This window comes from Nipponia nippon, unplaced genomic scaffold, assembly GCF_047370975.1.
Source record: "Nipponia nippon isolate SJK-2023a ecotype South Korea unplaced genomic scaffold, ASM4737097v1 scaffold_9, whole genome shotgun sequence".
NCBI classification, from domain to species: domain Eukaryota; kingdom Metazoa; phylum Chordata; class Aves; order Pelecaniformes; family Threskiornithidae; genus Nipponia; species Nipponia nippon.
In genome coordinates this window covers 35,019,382-35,040,129 of record NW_028262413.1, presented here as the reverse complement: position 1 = coordinate 35,040,129, position 20,748 = coordinate 35,019,382, and the positions used below count along the sequence as shown (strand labels likewise).

The 20,748-nt window shown below is 35.7% G+C and overlaps 1 protein-coding gene across 9 annotated transcripts in view; it reads right to left on the bottom strand.

Moving 5' to 3' along the window:
* Nucleotides 1–20,748, bottom strand: part of WDR72 (WD repeat domain 72) — a 125,940-nt gene that overhangs the window by 51,431 nt on the left and 53,761 nt on the right. For all 9 annotated transcript variants that reach the window (XM_087743351.1, XM_087743349.1, XM_087743348.1 and 6 more), the window contains 2 exons: nucleotides 7,015–7,832; nucleotides 1,937–2,025 (listed from right to left, as the gene is read on the bottom strand). In XM_087743351.1, coding sequence (XP_087599477.1) covers nucleotides 1,937–2,025; nucleotides 7,015–7,832 — 907 coding nt within the window. The remainder of the gene's footprint in view (nucleotides 1–1,936; nucleotides 2,026–7,014; nucleotides 7,833–20,748) is intronic.

Genomic DNA, 20,748 nt, shown 5'->3' with positions numbered 1-20,748 from the left:
TGCCAGTACCATATAATGTCTTGAGAAGAGGAAACTGAATTGTAACTAGCAACTATGTTTCAGTAACACCAAAGTTCACAAGTATCCTGATCACACAATGCATAGCCATTCGCTTAAATGTTGGATTCCTGCAGCAAAGACTGAAGTTTGAAAAACATTTTATCCTCTATCTCTAATAGCTGACATGGCATGTGCCATAATACAAAATGTAAAGGCTAATATGAAAACAAAAAGGGATGACAAAATGAGAGGCAGAACTGATCATACAAAGGTAAACCTCTCCTCATGTTTTAATTTGAATTTTATGTGATTTCTTTAGATATCAGGATGAATTTTGCTTTTTTTCTTTTTTTTTCTGCCATTTTGGAAACTTTGCTGTGTCAAAGCTCAATGTTATTATTTTCAAACCTCCCCACCCAGTTTACAACTAATTCTTTAGTACAAACCTACTGAGTTTGCAGTTGGGTTCCCCCTAGGGGGAAATCCTATGGGATAGAACCAGCTCTCCAAAATCTTGGATGTGAGGAAAGACGCAAGCAATGCCAATTTGAATTAATAGCTTTTATAATTCTTACTGACTCAAGAGCTAACCTGAGGCCACGCTGGTCTAAACACAAAACAGTCTTTCAGCAAGTGTCCCCATTGATCAAGAACAGTACAGCTAATATGGTGCCTATCATCTAGCCTTGTCCTCTGTTACAGTACTTCAGTTTCATGTGCATGTATGCAGAAAAGCATTAAAGACTCCTGTTTTAATTTAGTTTTGGTCCCATCTCTTTGCACACATGTAAATATATACAGAAAGTCCAGAAATGTCAGCAGAATTGAGATTTAACATTGCCTGTTCTGCTGTCCAGTGTGTCCTTGATGCTATAGAACTGGTCATTCCTAAAATGTCAGTGAGATCTGCAAGTCTCAGATAAGATTTTAATTCACAAATCCAAACAACCGCGTGAACTAAGAGATATGGTATATGAGTTAGATTACTTTAGAAGTTTTAGGTCACTCAGTAAAACTATTTTTATGTCCACAAACATTTTGGTCATCTCTATGCTGTTTCCCATGCCTTTCATCTACTTATTTACTATTGTCATTTGATTTTATATGCCATCTCTTTCTTCTAACAGGCATTTCTGCTGTCATCACAAGTTCTACAGTCATGGTGCATATAAGAGTCAGAGAAGGAAAAGTACACTAAAAACTGATTTTAGCTGGGGATATTAAGGGTCATTTACACAGTAGAGGGTCCAGATTTGACTTGAAAGAATTTGTGATATCAGTCTAGACAGGACTTAGTCTATAACAGGAACACTATATTTGTTAGGTACTGTATACTGACAAATATCCATATTCTATTTAGGTTTTTATTTAAATATTCTTTGGTTAATTGCATACTGTAAAAATAAACTTAGACTGGCTTGCAAAACCAAGATTGGCAAACAACTGCCTGTGGGACATTAACATCAAGAGATTATTTTATTCCGCCCTAAGCCAAAAGTCTAAGGGCATTATTGAACAGTCAAGATGACTCTCATATTACTAAGGCAACAGTTTGCTTGAAGGGCTGTATGCATTATTGGGCACGTAATGGTGATGAGGGAGATGGGGAGGGGGAAGCCAACAGTGCTTGTCTTATTACATTTCTGTTTTTCAGATTGCTAGAAAATGTCTTTAGAAACTCAGTTTTGCCATCACAGAAAAAATATCCTTGATACTAGTATTACTTAACAGTCTCCATTTTGTTTACATGCTTTTGTGATATTCACAGAAGACAGAGTAATCCTGTTTCTGTATTTGCAAACTGGACCTGCTCAAAGCTAAAGAATATAAATAATTTTTTTTTTTCATTATTGAAGTTAAATGATGTACTTTAGCAACAAATGCATGCAAAAAATAACACTTAAAAGCTAATATTTCCACTCCTCCATATACTTACTGCTTGGTAACTCTGCATAAAAACTGGGGAATGGTGTTACTGCTTCTGTATTTCGCCATTTGTCATGTACAGATTCTGATTTCTGTGGACTAAAAGAATATGAAACTATTAAACAAAACCTGAACATGCTTACAAAAATCTTATGTCTTAAGGTACATTTTTTAAGGCAGGTACTCTGCTATCAGTTACTAATCAACCACAATTTAGTTTCTCCTCAAAGGTCACTTGCATTCTTCTGCCCACAACTTGGTATGGAAACATTCACATGTACACAAATACTGAAAAGTACCATCCATATGCGGGAATTTTATATTTGGCTCAAAACTTACTGTAGTTAACTTTCACGTTGTATTAAAGAAACAAAGTCATATGTGAAGAATTGAATCAAAATATCATTTTCAAAGGACTTCTGCTGTTTTTTCTATTACATAGGAAAAAAGTTCAAGGGAAACTAGCAGCTTTATTTAATAGGTTTCCATTTTTTCCACAGTGTTAAATAATTTAGGATATTCTTGCAATACCTGGGATTTCAGTAGATGGCTACAATTTAGGAGACTAGTGTGTACAACTACCGCTCTTCAGTACTTTGTCACTAACTCAACAACCTAAGCCTTGAAGACAAAGGATATGGATGGAGGGGAAAGGAAGTGGAAAAACCTCTCCAAACCCTTGCATTATTTTAAACTATTTCTTTTAAATACATTGCTATGGTGACCCTGAACAAGCTGTATTTAGGTGTCATTTAAAAATAATATATTTCACCTCTCAAATTCACTACAATCAACAGTAAGTCAGAATATTTCAAAAGCTTTGAAATACTAAACAGCTCTGAAAGTTTTCAGCTTGAGTGCTTTAAGTTACAGATACAAATCTGAAAAGGCAGGATAAAAATTCTTTGAAGATCTTTTCTTACTAGCTTCCTTCCATTTCTGTCCTGCTTTTATAATCGGACACATTTTACTGCAGGTTCCTTTATTTTCACAGGCTGGGTGAAGCTGCAAGAAAACTAACAGATAGGCAAACACATTTATGAACAACAGCTTATAGACTCAGGTCCAAGTTTTTCCAAAGCCATGTTTTTCATGCTTTATTCTTTTTTGGATTATGAACATTTTTTTGACAAATTTTCAAATTATGTTAAAAAAATACTCTTTTTTTTTTTTTTTTTTAAAACCCCAACCGATTAGTACTGGTCTGATAATGTGTGCTTGAAGTATGTCATTCACTGTTCACTATTTTCATATTCCACAAATTTCATTTATCAAATAGCTAATAGTCCACAGAAATACTATAACCTGAAGCTTACTGATCCAAAACATGAGCTGAAAACTTATGATAGCAACTAGTCAGGAGTTTTCCAACCAAATGTTTTTCATTGGGGAATGATGATTTGTCAAGCCCATGGTTTAAGCAGAAACATACATATACACACATGCTGACAAAGACAGAATTTCTACTCAAAATGAGAATACCAGATTCATCCAAGTATAACCAATAGTCTATGAATTGACCAAATGCATTTTTCTAGTTCTGACTCTCGAGATTAAAAGTACGTAAATATGTATTTTATTTAACAAAAAAGAAATTCCTTTCACTCTCCTGTAACAGCAAAATCATTGTATATGCCAAGGAACAGGGATTTAAACTTTATTATCACATTCCACAGATCAAAGCCATAGTTGACTGACACTAAAACAATTCTCCTTACAGCCCAGTGAATATTTCATTGCTATATGCAAAGTCAGCCAGCATTAACAGAAGAAAGCTAGAATCCCAAAATTATTACTAAACCAGTAATTAGACACTGTGCTGCATTGCAAGGAATAAATATACAAGTCCATTCTCCATCATCAAAGTAGGCAGAACTATGAATATATACACATTAAGCAAGTGTCCTAATCACTGGATAATCGGTTCAGATATTCTTTCTGCTGGTTTTAAGTTAAAAGTTTAAAAGCTTTGGAGTTTGTACCAGTGTGCTAATAGAAAGTAAACCTTCACAGGATGGAGAAACAGTCATGGCTCTGCTGACAGATAAGCTACTGAAAAGAGATCAGAACGTATTTTCTCTCTTATATTAGTAACTGAGTTGTTTGTACTGCAGTAATACTTAGGAGACCAGGACCCTTACAAGCTGTGAAAGCTGTCCTACTAACTCCTTCTGCAAATGCTGTGGCAAATCAGAATTCAATACCTACTTTTTTCCCTTGAGCATGCTGTACTTTTAACTAAACCAACTGCCCAAACAGGTGTGGCTACATACTGTACTTTTAGAAGGCAAACTGGACAAAATAGCATTTGCTTGGTTTCTTTCAAACTTTTAGTTAAGCAAAAGTACATTTTTTTTAACAGCTCAGCATAACAAAGAAAACTCATTCCAACCCTGAATACAGAGTAAATGACGAATAAGGATAAACCATATAAAAAGATTTAATGAATGAATGAACACAGATTACGATAGTTCATTCAGACCCCAACTATTTGCAAGAGGAAGAGGTGAAATGAAGGCTGAATCCCAAGATCATGGCAAATAGGACAAGTCCTATTCATGCTATGCTTATTACTGAGGAAAGGGGAAGAGGGAAAGGGAACTTCATAGGAAAGGGGCTTCTTCCCTAGGTGGAAAGAGGGAGATAACTTTGCATACACATAACTGGTTTTGAGGCAATACAGAAAGTATAGATACATTCAGATAGCAATTTCAGATAGCAAAACTATGCCTTTAATACTCAGACACAAAGATAACATTATCACATGAAAGTACATCATGTATGGAATCAATTTTTTTTTTTTTTTAAAGAGATGTCTGAAGCATGAAATTCTTTCCCCATGGCTCTAATTCACTTCTCCCACTAATGCTGCCACAGTAACATCATCTCATTGGTTCTACCCACACAACTTTGATTCTACGTGAAAATGATGGTTCTTGACTGCAGTGGGACATCATTTGCAGTTTTACAGAAGTTAGGAAGCAGTACAAAATCCTTTACATATCTCAACTGTTCTTACCTTTATTTTTATTGGGGAAAAAAGTGAATTATGACTGATGTCTAAAGTTCTGAAACAGTTCTTGGAAGGTAGGGGAAAAGATAAACTCTGTGGTATTATGGGACAGAGCCACTATGAGGAAAAAAATTTCCTGTCACCAGCAGTAAACAGAAAAATGTCCAGGTGACTAAAACCTCTGAGGTCTGTGTTGATAAAAATGCAGCAAATACAGTCTAGTTCTGCTCAAGTTCCCTAAGAAAGAACACTTTATCCTTCAATAACACAGAAAAATTGTGGCTACTTGTCTATTTCCTGAGTGTGTAAGAGACAAAGAACAAAGAAGGTACAGCCTCAAAAGTAGGCAAGAGTGTGGAAGTACAGCCACGAAAAAGAATTGTGTGTTGTCTCTGTACAGACCCATAGCACTTGCAGTTGCTGCTTAGGAACTCAAGAGGAAAATATAGAGCTCAGGAAAAAAACAAACAAACAAACAACACCAAAACAAATGAACAACAAAAACCCCAATCCAACCCAAAACAAAAAAAAGAATGGATACAACTCAAGTGCTCTTATCCAGAAGAGGTCATTGGGAGGCAACAGCCCATGTTAGAGCATCACAAATGGCACCAAACTAAAACTTAGCTACAAGACAGCTATAAACAGGTATACTATTCAGCTCTGGAAAAAGAGGTAATCCAAACCAAACCATATCAAAATCCCAGATAAAACATTTCAGAGTCTTTGAATAAAATTAATAACTTTTTTGTAACCAAAATTAGTGGCAATTTTTTTTCCTCTGTTTTGTACAAAAATTCACTTATTTCTACAAGAGATGCTAGCTTTTATAGCTTTATATTTTCTGGAGAAAACTTTAAATTATATAGAACAGTTTTCACTAGAAAAAAATTGTGCATTTTTTCTTGCAACAACTTTAATACTTATAATTTTATGGGAGATATGTTCCAAAGCCAGAATGTGTATGTCTGGGAAAAATGTTTGATTCTGGTACGATGACTAACTTCAATTACACAATGTCTTTCCAACAGAGTACTGTAAGACACAATGCAAGCATAAAGTCCTTTCTTGCATGGGAATGAATTCATGGTCAAGCTGGAATCCTGGAAACAACCTTTCATATAACAGCTTGTGTTGAATATGGACCAGAAGGCAATGTGATTAGCAGTAAAAGTAACTGAGAAATGTGTGTTTGTCCTGTCGGATGGTGCATATCTTGCAAGATATGCTGAATGCCTAGAGCTTTGTGGAAGATGCACAGATATTTGCAGCATCAGGATCAATTATTTTTGTCCCCCTTCCTGCCTCTGGGCCATAGCATCACCAACACTGAAGTTAATTGTCCCTAAAATGCTAAATACAGACCAATCTGGGTTTGCTGAACAAAAGTCTGCGGACAATATCCATTGCCTGATTAGTATGCTCTATTTGGCTTGGTCAAATAATGTTGAGCATGCTATTTTTCCTTTAATGCTGAAAAAGCATTTAGTCAATACATTTGTTTTGAGTAACATAAATGTTATTTGGGATGGTTCTCACAACATAAGGGCTGATGAGGCATTCATTCCCAGTAGCTGCCATTATTACTGGGGGGGTTGTACTTTAGACAGTGTAACTAGGACAGACTGTTCTTGTCTCTCATGTTTTATTTATCTGTGGAGCCAAGGGTTTCATGGTAAAGGAAGTATACATTGCTCACAGAGAGTGGAAGTTAAAACAGCACAAATGCGCTAATGCACATCAAAATGTGCCTGAAGAGACCTCATTATTCTACTTAGTTTAAACTGCGAGGAAAAGAGTGATGTCTGGAAAAACAGTGTGTGAAACTGGATAATTCAAGTTCTTGTTCTGTTGAAAAAATCTCTTGCATCAGTTTTCTCGTGCTAAATAGAAAAATATAAAGATACTTAACTTTATCCCGATCTCCCTTTTGTTCAAAGAACCTCGTATAGAAAAGCTCTAGAGAAAGAATGTAACCTCTACTGCAAAAGTCCATATTTAAGGAAACTGTTTCATATTTTTCACTTTTTAACCACTATAAAGGAAGAAAAGACTCATAATGAAAACGTTCTTACCTTTCAATTTCAACTGTAACTGCTGAAGGTATGGTAATTATCCTGTTGATTAAAGCTATTCTGCTAAATAAAAATACTGTTTCCAATCCCTCTGCTCCATAAACATTGTTCTTGGGTCCATCCTTCTTTCCAGTTTGTCCTTCAGTTGCAGCAAGGTACTTGTTTGATAAATCAAGCACTCTTTTTGAAAACAAGTTGATTACTGCATGTTCTTCTAGCACGCCACAATCAGTACATTTCCATCCTGGCAACATTAGCGATAGGTGGTTTTCATTTGACACAAGTCCAAAAGAAACAGGACACTGAAGCCTCAAGATATCTAAGTGTCTAACACAAAGATTGTCTATTTCTTTATCTACACCCCATGGTAAGAGACATGACAAAAGCAGTTTAGCTGTATCAGTGGTGACGTTCACATCAATGTTTCCTGATGGCTGCATTCTAATCTTTCTTGAACTCTTCATTTTTTTCTGTCTTTTCATGCCACCGCTTTCTTCCAAAGGCCTAGCTGTATTGTTATCCCTACAGACCTGGTTTGAACAAACAGTATCTACTTGCCCATCCACTGGAGATATGGAGCCAGCAGTTTTATTTCTTCTTAACGTCAGTGGCCTTTTCTCAGTAGTACTTTTGGCTCTTTCTAGAGTGTCATAGGTGTGAAATGAATCTGATGACTTTAATCCATTAAGTCGAGATGACAGCAGAAGTTCCTCAAGTTTTTCCAGATCAAATAAAAGAACATGAAAGTTTGCATTGTTCCATTTTGTCTTAACTGGTAAAATAGTAAAGGGCTGTTGGATGCAGCTGGTATCAGTTAACTGAAAGAAAAACATTAAATGTCCAAACACAAATCCATAGTATCTTGTAATTTTCAAGATATCAGCATAGAACTGCATACGGAATAGACCAAATCCATTAACTCCATTAAGTTCAACTTAATTATATTTATTCACTTCTTACTAAGGAAGAAGGATTTTCTTCTAAATAGCTTAAGATACACAGAGACGTACACATGTAAATACTATAATACAGGCTCCCCAACAACTTCAATTATACAGCCATGCTGTAGATTGCATACATCTTTGCTAAAACTATAGGCTGGTATTTCTTCTGCTAGGTCTTATTTCAAGCTGAAAGGCTTTTAAGAAAGTTTTAAAGAATACAGGTTTTTTTCAAAAATAAAGCTAGGGAAACAAATCCTACAATGTCGCAAAATTCTTGCAAACCTTGAGAATCTGTATGCCTTGTAGCAATTTGAAATATGTCTGAGAGAAAGACTACGCCTTTTGCCATTTCAAAACATGCAAAACTATCTTAAAGCTACTTAATTCTGAGTTAAGTCATATATACTTTATCAGCAACAATAAAGAACTTCTGTAATTAGATCTCCAGTTAAAAAAATTAATTACGTTAGATGAAAATAATTGAGAGAAAAAGGCCACAGAGCTACTACAACATTTGTGAACCTCTGACTTCATGTTGTGCCACCCTATTTCCAACCCAGATCTTTCGAAAATTCCCCATACTTTTTCACCAACTTTAAAGGCCATTCATGGCAACGGATTTGGGGAGTATCATTTCAGTTCCACATATTAATGTGATAATTGTGCTGGTATCAATACACATGTCTGATTACCGCTGTTAATAAATACCCAAAGAAAATAGTTTACGAATCCTCCTGAAATCTGGCAGAAGTGTAGATTTGAGAACAACTACAGTAATGCACAACTTTAGACTGACATATTAAACTATGTTAACAGTAACCTAATTATGATGAACTGTAATACGGTGTCAGCTGAACATAAGGAAATGTTCAAATTAATCTTAATTTTTTTTTAATTCAGTTTTATTCTTCTAGTTTCATTAGTCAAATGATAAATCACCATTAAGAACAAAAGCTTACATCTTCTAGAATTAGAATTATTTTTTATTTTGCCGGTGTCCTTGGTAAAGGGTAAATACTATGCTGTGACAAACTCCTGAGGAGGGGATGTCTTTGGACACATTAAAAATCAGCTCCTTGTACACACAAATGACCATCAAATAATCTGTCCTGGCCATTAGAATCTTAGACAGAATGCAGTCTAAGCATACAGAAAGAATACAATATGTGAGAAGATAAACTAAGATAGTGTCTTCTCTCTTGTGACATAAACTCTATAGATTAGATACTCTCTAAGTAGAACCTGTGGAAAGAAGGAAAGAGCAAGAATAAACACAAGAATGAAGAAAAATATTCATATAAAGCCAGGTGAATGGAGGATACATGCAGGCAGGAATAAGATTCTAAAGATGAACAAGTCAAGAGGGGGAAATTCCAAAGTCTGTCCTGTAGCCCTTGGGATATTTCTAGATATGGAAAACATTCCATATTTGCTTTTTACCCACTCCCAGTTTCCCATGAATATTTCAGGAAAGGTGCTCTGTCTTGGCCTTCTGCACCAGCTAATTTCTGAAAGTCTTTAAGGAGAGGAAACACAGCAAGCTACCTCATATTCCAATCAAGATCTACTTACAAGAGTGGATTTCCTGCCTTACACATGTGCAAATTCAGAAAAGGTCAACTCATCAAACCTGTACGTCATCTCATCAAACCTCCTGCTCTACGGACTTTCATGTCACTGATATTTTTATGAAACTCCTGGTATTTCAGAATTCATTTTCTGAGGAAAAAAACCATGACAAATATCCAATTGTAATGGGGAACAAAAATCCTATTACTTCTGCACGCAACTAAAAAACATATCAGAAACTGAACTAAATGACAGAGTTGAATCTTTAAGAATCCTCCAATAAATTTCCAATATAAAGACGAAACTCTCAACTTTTGTCTGAGAGACTCCAGATGAGTTTGTAGAGAGGAACTTTCTTTCACAGGAATCATCATACCGCACTACCAAGCAGCATTCCATGAAGGCACTGGGAGGATCATCCAATGGTAAAGTTATGAGATTGTGACACAATATCTTATATCAGAATCCTGCTGCATATATTATGGAGGTATCTTTTACCTTCAGAGGAACAGCAGACGTGAGGGAGTATAAATTCCTCATTGATGCTTTTGCCCTTTTCTTTAAGTGCTTAAGACTTGTATGTTTTTATTGTTTTGCACAAGCCTATACTCTCAGCACTATGTTCAGTCTAGCTATTTCACCTTTACAAGCAAGCATGTACAAGCAGAAAGATAGCATCAAGAAGCAACTTTTCAGCCCAGTGATACTTTTGCAAACCATAATGCCAGTTTCCATATCACAAGTGATATAGACTTTTCTCGATCACTGTTAGTTTTAATTTTCTTGTGATAATTAGAAATATTCCACTAATGCAAAGAACTGTTTCTGTTGAAAATGGCTGAATCTTAAAAGAAACCATCAAGTATTAGTAAACAGAGCAACAGCCAGCTTTAACTTGAATGCCATGTTGATTTAATCATCTTTCTCAAGACCACTCTTTACCTAATTCCTTTTATGGTACAAACTATGATTTTATAGGATTAGCTATTTTTAAACTGTTAATACTGTAATTACAAATAACCCAAGGAAAAAATTTGACTCTCTATAACCTGTAAGTTATTTGACTATTTAGTTTTGGGTAATAATATAATTAGGCTTTCTGTTATTTAGAGAATGATGCTCCCACCAGATGAGGATGCACTCTAAATACATAATCTTATTTAAAGATCTCCATAGGGAGTCATAAGTAAGAGATTATAACCGCTTGTTCAGGTTTTCTTTTTATCTCTTCCCTTTTTCCTTTTTAAAAAAATAATACATTGTAGTTAAGCACTAGGATTATTTTAATCTTTAATTATGCTGTTTCCTAATACATAGGGAAAACCCCATGGAATGCAAACACTGGAATTCACAAGCTAGCTTTGACATTAATAGCAGGTGTTACTATTTGGCATATCATTTTCATTTTCTCTGTTCTATACATTTATACTTGGTTGATTAACATTTAGAAACCTTTAGGAAAACCACCATCTAAATAAAGGAAAATACTGCGACAATGTCAATCTGTTGAGGCATCTGGTGATGCTACTATGTGTGAAGTCACAATAAATGTTTATTGGCAATATGAAAGCTTATTGACATTGATCCTAAAAGCATCAACCAAGTTATCTTAGCTCTCTGCCATAGGCATTTCATTCCAATGAAAGAAGGTGGACATTTAAAGCTTTAGACATAAAACACTATTTAGGAAATATGGACAAGCTCTTCTCTGTAACAGAAGATGACAGAAAATGGAAGGAAACCCATAAAACTAACTATGAACTAGAGAGCTGGGAATAGCATTTGATGATGGATATTGAAAAGCAGATTAACAGATATTTACATTCTGTACCGTGCCTTTCCTGAAGTTCTGGAAGTATTTCACAAAAATAAATCCTACTGCATTCAGATAAATATTGCCATTAACTTTAATTTTTTTTTTTTTTTCAAATGTACACATTAAGAGTTTAGTAAATCAGTGGCAAAAATTAGGCTAATAACGCTAGCAAAGCATGAATTGTCTCTGAACCACACAGTCCAACTTTCGAGGCCTCCCTGTTGCCAACACACAGGCCCCAGTAATGAAAAGATCCCCTTTTCTTTCTTTTCTGACAATTTTTGCTCAACTCAGACTCAGTTATCATGGGATTGTCTTTCAAACCCAAACTGCTTAAGTGGATAGCACTGTATATATCCAAATACCAAGCCATTCAAGCCTTACTGTTCTCCCAGTGAATTTCAAATGACCATGTCAAAAAAAGAATTAATTTAGTAATACAGAGGCTTCCTTCGATTCTGCAAATTAAATGATCACCACACTGTACTAAACACAACCTACAGATTTTGATAATTGTAATTCTGAAAGACAGTACACAGGCATCTTTTTCTAGTTTACCATTGCTAGGTTTAAATTTTGTTTTTTAAATGGCCAGCTTTCTGATTGCCCGTTTACAGGTCTCCCCTGATCACCAATGTTCAATCTACTTGTATTACTTAGCTGAAAAACTGGAAAGATTTTTTTTTAATAATTTATTTTAAAAATCTTCTGGAAACTATTACAGAGAGGGCAAACTGCATGACTTTTCACAGCTTCAGTAATTTTATCCGGATTTTGAAAGCTGATCTTTGTCCTCTTTGTGGTTATCCAAGTGTATGAATCTAAAATAACTATAAATGTTAAGGTCCTCTGCTGTAGTTCAGTTGTGGACATTAGCAGAATGTGCTGCCTCTTTTTTTGTGCATCACTAGCAGTAAGTCTAACAAGGAGAAGGAAGTTGTTAGTCAAGAAAGAAAACTTTAGTAATAAAAGTCAAGTTTTCATAAAGTGTAAAAATTGTCACGCTCAGGGATAAAACCAGGTGTTTATTATCGTGATACAGCTTACCACTTATTTTTGTTGGAAACTGAGAAGTAGGAATCACTTTTTAATTTTATTTTGTGTATGCATGCATTATCTCAAAGTTAATCTAATAGCACCATCAGCCATTTCAGTTAAAATATTGGCTATTCCCTAACAAAACCTGATGAATAAGTATCTCATGAAGCCTCTATAATTAACTATTAGATCTTAAATAATTCCAAATCCCAAACTAAAATAGCCTGTATTTTTTTGTTTTGTTTTGTTTTAGAATTAACAAATCACTGAAGCTGAATATTTTACTACTGAGGCTAGACCTCCTTTTTTCAAAATAAAGCTATTTGTCTGCTGATGACATTCCTGTTTAACAACTGGAACTTGGAACATTTTTACTGCTTAGAGAGATCTGCACTGCTTGATAGGCTCCATACAAGGCCTTCACCTGTAAGCTTTAAAGAAGCAAGAAGTCTGGCTACAGACCAAAATTATATCCTGAGACTCATGAACCTCTTGTGCATCATTTCTGACTGACCCACAGCAGAACAAACTTTCTACATCCAGGAAACAGGAGGATTCAGGGAGGCTTTGAAATGGCAAGCTATATTCCACACATGGCAACTATCACCTCTATAATAGCTTCCTAGTTTGCCACTGAAGATGTTTGAGCCAGGACAAGACAAGAGCTAGAATAGAATACACTATTTCTGTTGGAAGGGACCTACAACCATCATCTAGTCCAACTGCCTGACCAATTCAGGGCTGACCAAAAGTTAAAGCATGTTGTTAAGGGCATTATCCAAATGCCTTATAAACACTGACAGGCTTGGGGCATCAATCACCTCTTTAGCAAGTCTGTTCCAGTGTTTGGCCATCCTCTCGGTAAAGAAATGCTTCCTAATGTCCAGTCTAAACCTCCCCTGATGCAGCTTTGAACCATTCCATGTCCTACCACTGGATACCAGGGAGAAGAGCTCACCACCTCCCTCCCATTTCCCCTCCTCGGAAAGCTGTAGAGAGCAATGAGGTCACCCCCCAGCCTCTTTTTTCTCCAAACTAGATACGCATAAGCCCAAAGTCCTTAGCCACTCCTCATAGGACATTCCTTCCAGCCCTTTCACCAGCTTTGTTACCCTCATCTGGATGCATTCAAGGACCTTCATATCCTCCTTAAAGGATGAGGCAACAAACTTAAAGCTGGGGCAACAAACTTTGAAGACTCACTTTAATTGATTTCTTCTGGCATGGAATCCATTCCTGATCCATAACTTACAAGCCTGTTCTTCTACCTCTTTTCTTCTCCCTTTACACATCTTTACCAAACCACCTTAGCACCCAAGGAAAAATTTGCCCATGTCTATGGGAAGGGGGAGGCAGGGGGCTATCCTTCCTGTGCCCCCCAAATACATAAATACATGTCATTATCTTTAACAGGTTTAAGACAGACATACCACATAAAAATTTCATGGGAAGTACAATTCGAGTGTTATTTTACCTAGCTGCCTTCTCATCTCTAAAGGCCTTTTTCCACTGGGATCCAACTTGTTCTAGGAACGCTATTCCGCTTAAAATACACACTTCCATTAGCTGGCAGGGATTCCCATACTGTTTCAGCTCCTCTATGTATGTACTTTCTCCACACAGCAGCTTTCTTTACCAGATGCATTCTATTGTGGGTTTTGTGCTAAAAACAGATTTGACAAGAATGGTCTTGACATTCATTTTACATAGAGGAAATAAAGTGGCAAAATCACATGGTAGATTTTTAGAAGGCAAACCAGACACAAAATATACTTAGATATCACTTTGATACCACTGAAAAGAAATGGCTCAGTTCTCAGAGCATGGGTAGTATCAACTTCTATGTAAAACAAGTCCTGAAGTATTAAACATGACTTTTTCTTACAGACTTTTGGACTTTTTTATCCCAAATGTAATAGGAGGAAAGCGTCAGAAAATTGGCCCCAAAGTTCCCAGTGCCTGCACAATGAATCATGCTGTATAAAGCATAAGTGTGAGCTATTCTGCTGATAGTTTTTTTTAATTATGTAATACTCAAGGGGTTTGTGTTCCTTTGAGCTTTCTCTTGTGAGAGAGTATATTTTGATCCATTAACATTAAACAAGTCAGAAAGAAGATCAGTCCCCTCCTTTATCAACTACTTGCTGCCCACAAAGGCCAAGAAAATATTAGACAGAAATTGAACAACTTATTTTTAGGTGAAATTTTAGTTAGATTTGTGGGGTGGTAGGTGGGGGTGAGCTTAATTGAAGTATTGTCAAACGAGACCAGAAGATTCTTTCATTAACAGAAGATGCACTGCTGCTGATTTTTTTGGGGTGAGGGATTTTATCTCTTCTTATTTGTCTGAGATTTTTTGGCAGATTTATACTTTTTTATTTTAACAATTAGATCATTGGCTCATAATACAGGCCCAATACAACAGCGCACTTAAGTACATGATAGAAGTCTGTCAGATAAGCAAGGCTTCCTCTTTTAAAGAGTAATTAGTTCATTATTAAATATACTTACTATAAAGAAAACTGCTAATTTAATCAGTAAAATACCACCATCCTACTGTCTGCTCATGTGTATTCAATGAAGACATCTTGTGAACAATGTACTTCACCCTTTCAAACAAGTATTTTTAAGCAAACCCCAATATAGAATCACTAAAACCACTACATCTTATAGTCTTTAAGAAGTTGCTCGATATGATAATGTGTGAAATATCACAATGAAGTTTGAGAATACAATATCAATATACTTCTTTCAATGAAATTAACACTGATTTTTGTCATCTGTCTTTGCTGTAATCTGACCTTTAATTACACTACAAAGACAACAGAAACTTTAAAGAGTATTTACATGTTTGAATCACTTACTGTTCATTACTTCTGCGGCAATCAATAACATTGACAATAAATAGGATTATTTGTTTTTTAAAAACTAAAATGTGAAGAACCTCAGTTACAGAAATGAAAGAGGAGGGTGGGGCAGTAGAATTTGCCAACCAAAATGTGTTGAGGTCTAAGAATTTCTGTGTCTTGATCATGGCAGTCACTGGGATGTCAACAGAAGTTCAGAGCTCCTAACTTTTCTCAGAATCACGTCTTACCATTGGTCTAGCTATAGGCTCACAAAAAATAAGCATGTCATACAGCTGCTCATAAAAGTTCTTTAGCTACTCATACCCTGTCTTTTGCATTTGTACTTCATGGAGCTGGAAGAACTGTTGTAGCTGAAGCATGGCTACCACACCTAAAGGTCTTAAACATTAACTTAAATTGCCAGTGACAGCTCTATTCTATTCTCCATGACGCTTTATCCTTGATGGTAGGAAGCAATAAGTGTGTTTGGTTTTGTTTGTTTTGGGTTTGCTTTTTTTTTTTTTTTTAAATATGGAATAGCTTAGTAAGTGTCTTTACCTGCATAGATATTTTTTGTCTTTAATCTTTTTAAAGAAAACAGTAGCATTATATATAATATACACAAGAGAAAGAATTATGTTTTGGGGACATGTTTGCAGGTGCTACCTCACGCATAGTTTTGCAAAATAGGAAACCTGTAATTGTCTCAGAAAACAAATATGTAAACAATGCACGAAATGGCTGGCACAGTGTAAATTAAAGCATTAAATTAATTTCTAAATCCTCTGAGCCCTCGGTTGCTAGAGATGGTAGTCGATAGTAGTAAAAAAATTGCCTCCTTGAAATGTGCTTGGTGGACAGCAGCTTGATGATTGGCAGCACAAATAGAAGACAAACGAGAAAGCCTTCAATCTGCAGCTGATGCACAGGAAGAACATGGGGAGCTGAGTTTACAATAGAGAAAACATTACCAAGCTAATGGCACAGGCAATCATTTGACCACCATGCATCTCTGATAGCAGCAGGGCATCCATTTTCAGTTAAGTGTTAGAGTACCTTTTTGCTTTCTCTGACCACTGCAGGGGTAAAACAACCTAGTGCGTGAAACCCACTGACTGGTAATAAATTACTATATTGGATACTTTTTGTTTTCTTTCAGCAATGACTTTACTGTGTATTCCTGCTATCATTACCAATTAAAGTGGAGATCGCGTTAGCAAGCTATATCTAACTGTATATCAGTCCCTACGCTCCAATTGCTTTGGCAAGTATCACAGGGTCAAGAGGCTCCTTTGACCTTTATCAGCTAAGTCTCTCTGACCACTCACTATTTGAAGCAATCTCAGCTGAACAGATGGACACTTTTGCAGACTCTATAAAGCTTAGAATATAAAGATAAATGAAATTGTGTTTGGGGCTTCAAACTGGTTTATGAGCATAAAATATTGTTAGCAACTTCCACAAAAATCTCCAATTTCAAATAGCACATCTTAAACCTATACCATGAACACACCTCTTTCTCTACTAGGAAATTGTATGTTTTTGTTGTAGGTTCTACAGATAAAACTAAAAACTTGATGTAACCTAAATGTCTAGTTAGTACAAAGTCACTTCTGAATTTAGAAAACCTAATTTAATTACTTTAATCATTAAAAGATAAGCAAGAAGAAAATTTAATATAGTCTCTTACCATGACAGTCAGTTAGAGCACCATACAGCACATGATAAAACAAATCATTCAGTGGAAGAATACTAAAACAGTTGGATAGTACAGAGCATTCAGAGAAGGCTTGGACCTTAATTTCAAATTTCCCTATCTTAAGTTTCTTAAAAGCCCTTACTCTTTAAATTACTGCACCAACTGCCATACAACACAAGAGAAAGCTTCAAATTCCCTAGATGATGCTTGAAGAACTGGTAATAATTAGACACAAATGCAGTCTTGCAATCATATGTATCTGTAACAGAAAAATAATCCATTGTTCAACAATAACATTGAATGGTCTTTTGTTTGAGCTACAATCACATCAGCAAACCTGCCTTGTTAAGTTCATAACCTTAAGTAACAAATGTTATACAAGCTTAACTAGATTTAGTGTTGAAAATTTCTTAAATTGGATAAAACCATGGGAGATTTTTTTTTTTTTTTTTTTTTAAGCCTGGCTTGATTTTCAGAAGAATAAATTCCCAAGAGGTAAAATTCTGATCTGCATCCTTCTGCAGGATGTTATGGATGTTTCATAGGAATACTGCCCCAAAACACTTTTTAGTCCTTTGTTCTAATATCATCCCAATTCAACCAACAATTCAAAACAGTCTTACTAACAATGAACCCACTGTCATTTACAAATACACTGATGTCTTATTTTCTTGCCCAGCTGAAAGGATGAACAATCCAGGGTATGTGCAAAGATACACATAGTTAAAAATAGTTACAAACAGCGGGTATATAATTGAACCAGCTCTTAAACATACATCATACACTGTCTCTAAAAGAACCCACATAGGAAGAAAGAATGCAAGTTATCAGCTACACTTTCATCTCCACGTAAAGACCATATGCGTCTTATAACCCAATATAGCTCCTATCAGCAATCCACACATGCACACTCCTATGTCTAACCCTTCCTACCTGCTGAAGCTTCGAATTTAGGGAGCACGTGAACAGTTTCTGACACTAAAAGTATTCATAGCCTCCCAAAGTGGGCAGACAGGTCAGGCCTACCCTCTCCAAAGTAATACCAGCCTTATGCCTAGGGTGAGGATCATACAGAGTAAAGGTGTTACTACACCAAGGTCATCCATATTCCTTACCTTCAGGCACTTCACTTAGTCATAGGACAGAGAATCCTAGGCATTCAGAATTTTTTTTTCTTACTCTTTTTAAACCTCAGTACTCACATATGAAGAACTAAGTGTAAAAAGCCTGGAGTCAATAGTGGTGCCCCAGTTTGCTTTCACATGCAATCTATGCTTGACCTGAGGCTTCATCATTTGGACAATAGAGTCCCAAACAAAGGTGTCAATTCATGATGAATTTTCCCATATCAACTAGTTTAAAGAAACTGCTTTGAACTTGCCTTACACTACTTTTATTATATTATTCATTACAACTACTTCATATTATTGAGGATGCCCCGATCCTCCTAAGAATCCATCTCCCACACAGAAAACGCTACAATATTTTTTGAGGTTGCATCACTGTTTGTTTATCAATTTAACTGCAACATAAGCAGGGTCAAACTCTTTCCCCTTCCAACACTATAATCTTTCTCCCCCCCCCCCCCCCTTTTTTTTTTTAAATCCCAGTGGAGAACGTAACTATCTTTGCAGCACTTTTAACAGTAATTCTGGCATTACTCCTGATGAGTCTGTGGCACAATGTAAGTAATTAAGCCAAGGAGTCTTCAAGCTCAAGCTGTGTGATGAATAGATCAAGCAACTGGATAAACCCACCTTTCTATCATGTATAGAAGACCACTGTCAGACAGACTGTTGGCCAGATGGATCTACTGGGCACAGCAAATTTTTAATTGTTCAGGGAGAATTGCTAACACATCTGTTGCTCAATGTAGAGACCTAGTATGAAAATTTAATGTTTCTCATATTTTGTTTTCATGTCCACACTGTCTGTCTGTCTCTCCATCACAAATACTGAACTTAAAATTTTTCATTGGATTTAATGAAAGTGTACATATAAAAGTGATCCTGGAGATGAATCATAACATGGTATCAAAGAAGAACTAGTAAGTAAAGCTAATATAGAGAATATTCTTCACATCAGTTTTCAACAGCAGGAAAAAGTCTACATCTTGTTTTTCAGGAAAATATCTGAAGAAATATAACACATACACACAACGTTATACAGACAACTTTTGCTTTGCTCTGGAATTCATATCACTACCTGTCTGGGCACATTCTACCAGAAAGGCAATTCTAAATACAATAACTTTGACAAAGTCTCTTCTAACATTTTTATAATAGAAAGAACATAAAAACGAACTGGAGATCCTCTCATCTCAAATTAAGCTCAGTCTTTGACATGGACAGTCTGCACCATGAAAAGTTTAGATGGAAGGGAAGGATAAGGTGTTTTTAAATGAAGTCTTACTAATTTATATACTCAATATTCAAATTCTCTGTCTATATCTTAATATATTATTTTACCTTGAACGTAGAAGTAAATTCCCTAACCATATCTTTAGAAATATATAGGGCTCAGTGACGGGTAGTAGCCAAAACATTTTCAGTCTTACTCAGCACTTAGGAAGAAAAGCCATAAGATGGAACATCTCATGTTTCCTACATCATCAACTAGACAAACAATGCTACAGCAATCCACAAAACAGACTACTGACTTATGGATCTAGGAATTATTATACTGAACAATTTACTGGATGAATGAACATCCAAATATGTGAGAATAATGCTGAACACAGAGATACTGCCAACATGACCTTAGAAGGAGGGTAAAAGCATAAGAATATTGCTTTGTCCTAAGAAGGATTGATATATATAAAAATTAAGTTAGCAACCCAACGCTGGCTGCTGACTCCAACTGAAATAACATATTTGCCCTGGGCAGCTCTGACAGTGCATTTCCCATATTGGATTATAAGAGTTCCACCCATAAAATTTATCTACATAAAAAGTACTAGATCAAATCCTAAGCAAGTGACTTGAAAGAACAAAAAAAAAAAAGGTATTAAATTCTTAAATATTAAAATCCTGTCTATCCTAGAAAAATGCCATTCTTGGAAACTCAGGAAGAGGCAAGTTGAACTTTCTTCAGATCTTGTATCATTCTAGGACGTATCAGGACAGCAGTCTCTGTATCCATAGATTTCATACTGTTCTTCCTTTGAGAGCTGTTCAATCTTACTGAAGGCAGTAGAACTGCATAGACTTACAAGAGGACAATATTTGCAAACATACATTCTCAGACATAGCTGGTTGGCTGATTCATCCTTTCCCATAAGTATTGCAAGAACCAAATCTGACCACCAGAACAAATTAAGACTTGAGTATTAATATGTAGAAAAACATATCAAAAGAATGGAAATGTATCCACTGCTGTTGCTTTGTTTGTTTTAAATTGAAGCACAGTTTAGCTTAGTATTTTATTTCTGCTATTTAACTGAGACAAGAGATTCAATTAGTTATCAGAATGAAGCTAGCAGATAGCAAGTCTTTCTTTTGCAGAGTAAGGTTTGGTGTTGCAAGTCTTAGTTCTACAATTGCATTTAAGATGCATTTCTGAAAAAGTCACTGCTCTTTTTTTAAATAGGTGTGTGAGGCTGAAACCTAGGAAAGTCTCACAGATCTGAATTCCTGTTGATACTTTTCTTCAAGAAAATACTAATTAAACTATAAGAGACCATACACTTAATGTTTAGAATAGAAAAGGTGATTATCACAAGTGTAAAGATTTCACCATCCACCTGTCATGAATGGTGAAGAATTCGAGAACACCACTGGACAATGTGAAAATATAAAGGTTATAACAAAGATGATGTAA